At 43.0% G+C, this 5,019-nt stretch overlaps 1 protein-coding gene across 1 annotated transcript; it reads left to right on the top strand.

Annotated features, from left to right (window-relative positions):
* The first annotated feature begins 209 nt into the window (after positions 1 to 209).
* LOC106808594 (monocarboxylate transporter 12-like) lies at positions 210 to 1,981 on the top strand. The gene is made up of 3 exons (XM_014811369.1): positions 210 to 273; positions 661 to 1,496; positions 1,964 to 1,981. Exons 1-3 carry the CDS (start codon positions 210 to 212, stop codon positions 1,979 to 1,981), a joined length of 918 nt encoding a protein of 305 aa, XP_014666855.1.
* The last annotated feature ends 3,038 nt before the right edge of the window (positions 1,982 to 5,019 follow it).

The raw sequence follows: 5,019 nt of genomic DNA, 5'->3' as shown, positions 1-5,019 counted from the left end.
TATATATATATATATCAAATATAATACTGACAAGGGTTATAATGTGAACTGTAACATACTGCTTATGTTGTGCTATGACACGTAAGTAATGTTGTCCGTGTATAACGTCGTCATCATTTTTCTCGTCAGCGACATTTACGACAGCGCTGTGTCACAGATACTCCTACAGGACAGTTGCTATACCCGGTGCAATCATCGCTGGGGTAGGAATGTCACTAACGTACTTTGCTAAAGGGCTTCCGCTCCTTTATCTCACGTATGGGCTGATGTTTGGTAAGAATAAAAGGAGCAGCTCGTCGTTCTGCTTGCTATTTACTCGTGGCGTATATTTAATAAATTATTAGCTATTCGTTAATTGTGCAAATATTTCGCTGCTATTATCTGATGACTTGTTGTCATCTAATTCGGGTTATGTCATTATATTAACAAGGGACGTACTAACCTATTGTTATAAGTGTATAGCCTCCTAATCAAGCAATCTCTCCGGCGATTCTCAACGGTTATAGGTTCAAATCGTTAATTTCTCAAGTTTTACAACCTAATTTTGTACTCGTAAATGAAAATACGTTATTCAGCTTGCTTCTGTAGTTACCCTTAGATTCTTAGAATGATTCAAAGATAATTAATTTTGAGATTTTACAGACTAACTTGCATTTGCAGGGCTAGGATCATCGTTAGAAATGATTCCGTCGCAGGCGTCAACTGCGGAGCATTTTCTTAAGAGAAGGTCTATGTCCATTGGCATCATTCTCCTAGGAACCGGAGTAGGCACACTTGTTTGGCCGATCCTCATAGAATACCTCCTAGAAGAATACTTGTACCAAGGAACATTTCTTATCTGTGGCGCGATATCATTTAACCTCCTCGTCGCTGCAAGTTTATTTAGAAACTTTAAGAAGAGACCTCCATCAGACTCCCACACCAAGGAAACATATAACAATGTTGAAATGAGTCCTACATCAGCTAGTGAGCCACAATCCTGCTTCGCTAGGATGCGAAATTCTATCAAAAACAGCAAGCCTATCTTAGACAAACGGATCTTCACAGATTCTTGCACATTTGTGTATTGCATGACGCTGTTTTTCGCACAAATTGCATACCAGTCAATTTTCATTCTGCTACCGACGCGAGGCGAGGAGATAGCAGACAGCGAGGGCTTCAGTGGCGCTACACTGGTGTCCATTATTGGTCTTTCTGAGACCATCTTCCGGCTTCCACTGAGCTCCATGTGGGACATCAGCTTCATGCGAAAACCCACTCGCAGACTGGCTGGTCTAACAGGGTTCATCTTTGGCATAGGATTTTTCGTAATTATGTATCCGTTAATGCGTACTACGCAACTGCAAATTATAAACAGTGCCCTCCTGGGAGTAGTCACCTCTGGATACATGGTAACGTCCTTCATCGTTCTGATGGATATGTCTGGTGTGGATCTGTATAAGGACGGTCTAGCACTGCTACTTACCTGTGGCGGACTAGCATCTCTCGTTGGACCGGTAACAGTAGGTATGTTCACGCTTATTTGCCATATACATATAGGCCTACCCTATATGTTCGCAGTTGTTTTTTTACAACATGTTTACTAATACTTGTTATTTTTGATACACTAATTTCCGATTCATGTAGATGCGATGGACTCAAGTATTTCACGTGCTAAATAATGATACGTGTGGTATGTGCAGATAATTACGAACATAGTTACGTAACTGTTACTATATGTGACAACTATATGTCACACTTTCTGTGGAGATCTGTGCAAGGACAGATGTAACTGCCCATGAAGGTATTCGATACAGAGAAATCTAGTAATTGTCGCAAATATGCAAACATAAAACAAAATATACAACATACACATGACAGACAGCTGATTCAGTTAAAAATAATAATTAGGTACGTTCAGGTATCTGCAATTTAACTCAAGCGTGTACTTCATAGGATTGCACATCCGTTTGATTTCCCGCAGGTTGGTTGCTGGATGTAACCGGAGATACAGACATGTCCTTCTACTTTATGGGTCTGAGCTGCATGGTGTGTGTTGTCAGCCAATGTGGGTTACTCTATCGGCTGACCAGGAAAAAAGACGTACAGACCACCGCCTTAGTTGATAGCGAACCACAGATGGATGGAGGTAAACATTTTCGTGCTCTCACAACGTGTAGATTCGTTGTTGCGCATGAAGTATTTGACTAACACTCTCCCCATTAATCCAAGTCAAGTCTGTGTTGCAGCAACATAGTAATTATTGTTTTCCTCCCAAGCCTCCACAGCTGCGCTCGCAGCTCTCGATCAGGCACCGCACCACTCGTGCCCCCTCGCACCTCCTCCGTCTTCCGCTCATCTTCTTCCCAACCTTCCCTCCCCAGCTCTCCACCTCTCCCACAACTTCAAGAATCCATTTCTCCTTTATACATTTCTAAGACTATTACCAAGGACGTCTTGCCTGCGTCCCGTGCCCGGCAACAACCTGACCCCGCTGCACCCTACATGTACACAACTGCCGCTCTCAACCTCGTTTCTCATGCTCCTCTCATGCTATCCCACTATCCTACTTCCAACCGCCCGCCTGCCATGCTGACTAACCCGTCGGCCGGTCACATCTTTTATCGTCAACCTATTGTTTTCCGGTCCGACATCTTTCTCCTTTAAAGCACAAACCTAAGCTCATTCTTTCTCCTCTCTATCCCCTCTTATCCCCTCTTGCCCAAACCCTCTACTTTAATCGACTTTGGAACTCCATCCCTGCTTATTTAGATTATTAAACCACGTCAAATACTTGAGCCAAAGTTCTCCGTGCTTCTCCTACTTCTAGTCAATGACGCAGTATACACTCCACTATTCACCTGAACGTGAGTCCTTACTCAGATTGATCTACCTCGGTTATTCTGGTTGGGGTAAGCTCTTGCCAGACGGCCTGAACCAATGGTTTTAGCCGAATCAATTCTATTACAGAGGCCACCCATCTTCCTCCATCTCCTCCTCTCCCCCCTTCTCTTCTCCTCTCCTCTCCTCGCCTGTACGTGCCCGGGCCCCATATTTCATATATTAATATAGACCCCTCCGTAATATAATTCTGAACAGAGATGTGCTTTCGCGTAGACGTAAGTATTCTATTGCTGCTTTTTCGAGTATAGACGAAATTTTTGATGGGCACGAGAGCCATATCGGCTAAATTCTGTGGACAGTGAGATAAACATACAAGTGATTACAGTGACAAGCGACAAATGTAGAGCGTTTGTACGACGCACTCTTGTAAAACTGATAATACATTTATATTTATACCTAACATAAGCTGAGAGCACTAGGAAACTTAGACATCGCTAAGAGAGGCTGTTACCCAAGGTGACGCGTCACTAGAGACCAAGGCCGTCAGCCTGACATTACGTCACGAATAAGACTTTCGCGAGCGATCACGAACAGAAATTAATATCCAAGGACAGCCCATCGTCTAGGCAGAAGACAAGACACTGGTGATGGTTGGAAAAATCAGTGATAGACCAAACCACACCAGATGGGGATGGGGCTGGCTTGTGTGCTGCGGAGGGTTCTTGCGTGACATTTCTTATGCGGTACTCAAATAAAGGCGCTTCGGTGTGCTTTCGTCCCGTACTCACCGAAGGAATTCGGTAACTAGCTAACGCACTGAACGGCATTGGGCTAAACGGAATCGGCAACCGCCTGCTCTTTCTCTGCTGGTAAGTAATACGCATGCGCTCGTGCGTTCTAATATAGTTTGTTTCGCAGTTTCAATGGTCAATGGCATAGCGTTAACTTAGTAGCATTATGAAGACTATAAGAAAACATCATCCATTATTAAACTCGTCGATTTCACATATAACGCAATAATATAGGATACATAGCAATAATACATACTGGACAAGGGAAACGTGGGCAATGCCACTCGTTTATGTGCTTTTGTTATGTTGTGCCTATGACGACATTATGAAGTATATATATATGTACTACAATCAAATATAATTCATTGCTTCAGCTCATTAGAATGACGATTTTTTTCTCGTCAGCGCCATTGGCGCACGGCCCTGTGTCACAGATACCTAAGCACGGACAGTTTTGCTAATGACCCCGTGCAATCAATTGCTGGAGTAGGAATTCGTCACTAACCGCTTCTCGCTAAGGACTTCCGCTCTGTACGCGTTACGTATGGACTAATGTTTGGTAAGGAATAGAGGAGAGGCGCTCAATTCGTTCTGCTTGCTATTTATCCATGCGCATATATTTAATATAATTTATGAGCTATTCGTTAATTGTGGGCGAAGTATTTCGCTGGCTATACGCCTGTAACTTGTTGTCATCATAATACGGGTTATGTTCATTATATTAAACAAGGAACTTACTAACCAGCGTTCTAGGTGTATAGCTCCTAGTCATAGCATCTCCCTCGCGGCGCATTCTCAACAGTTGATAGGTTTAAATAAAAGTTAATATAACGCCGTGGTCTGATTTATGGCAAATGATCACCACTTCCTGGCATGATTTTGTACTCGCCGAAAAATACGCCATTCGAGCTTGCTCTAGTCTCTCCCTCTAAATTCTATAAATGATCACTATTCCGGTTAATTTGTCAGGTTTTACAGCTAATTTCGATCGTAAACGGAAATACGGATTATTCAGGCTTGCTATCTTAGTTACGCGTTAGTATTCCTAAAGCGATTTAAAGAACATTAACCATGTGAGGTTTTACAGAGCCAACCTTGCATTTGCAGGGCCTAGGATCTCGTGTAGAAATGATTTCCGCCTGCAAGCATCAACCTGCGGAGTCAATTCTTGTTAAGAAAAGATCCCCATGTCCATCGCATCATTCTCCTAGGAGAGCCTGGAGTAAGGCATACTTGTTTGGGCCGATCCTCATAGATATACCTCCTAGAAGAATACTTGTAGGCAGGAACAATTTCTTATTATCGTGGCGCGATATGCATTTAACGTCTCGCTCGTCGCTCAAGTTTATTATAAACTTATAAGAAGAAGACCTCCATCATAGACTGCCCACACAAGGAACATATA

Source organism: Priapulus caudatus, unplaced genomic scaffold (assembly GCF_000485595.1).
Source record: "Priapulus caudatus unplaced genomic scaffold, Priapulus_caudatus-5.0.1 Scaffold289, whole genome shotgun sequence".
Lineage (NCBI taxonomy): Eukaryota > Metazoa > Priapulida > Priapulimorpha > Priapulimorphida > Priapulidae > Priapulus > Priapulus caudatus.
Note: the sequence above shows the minus strand (reverse complement) of the source record. Positions and strands in the feature narration are given on the sequence as shown.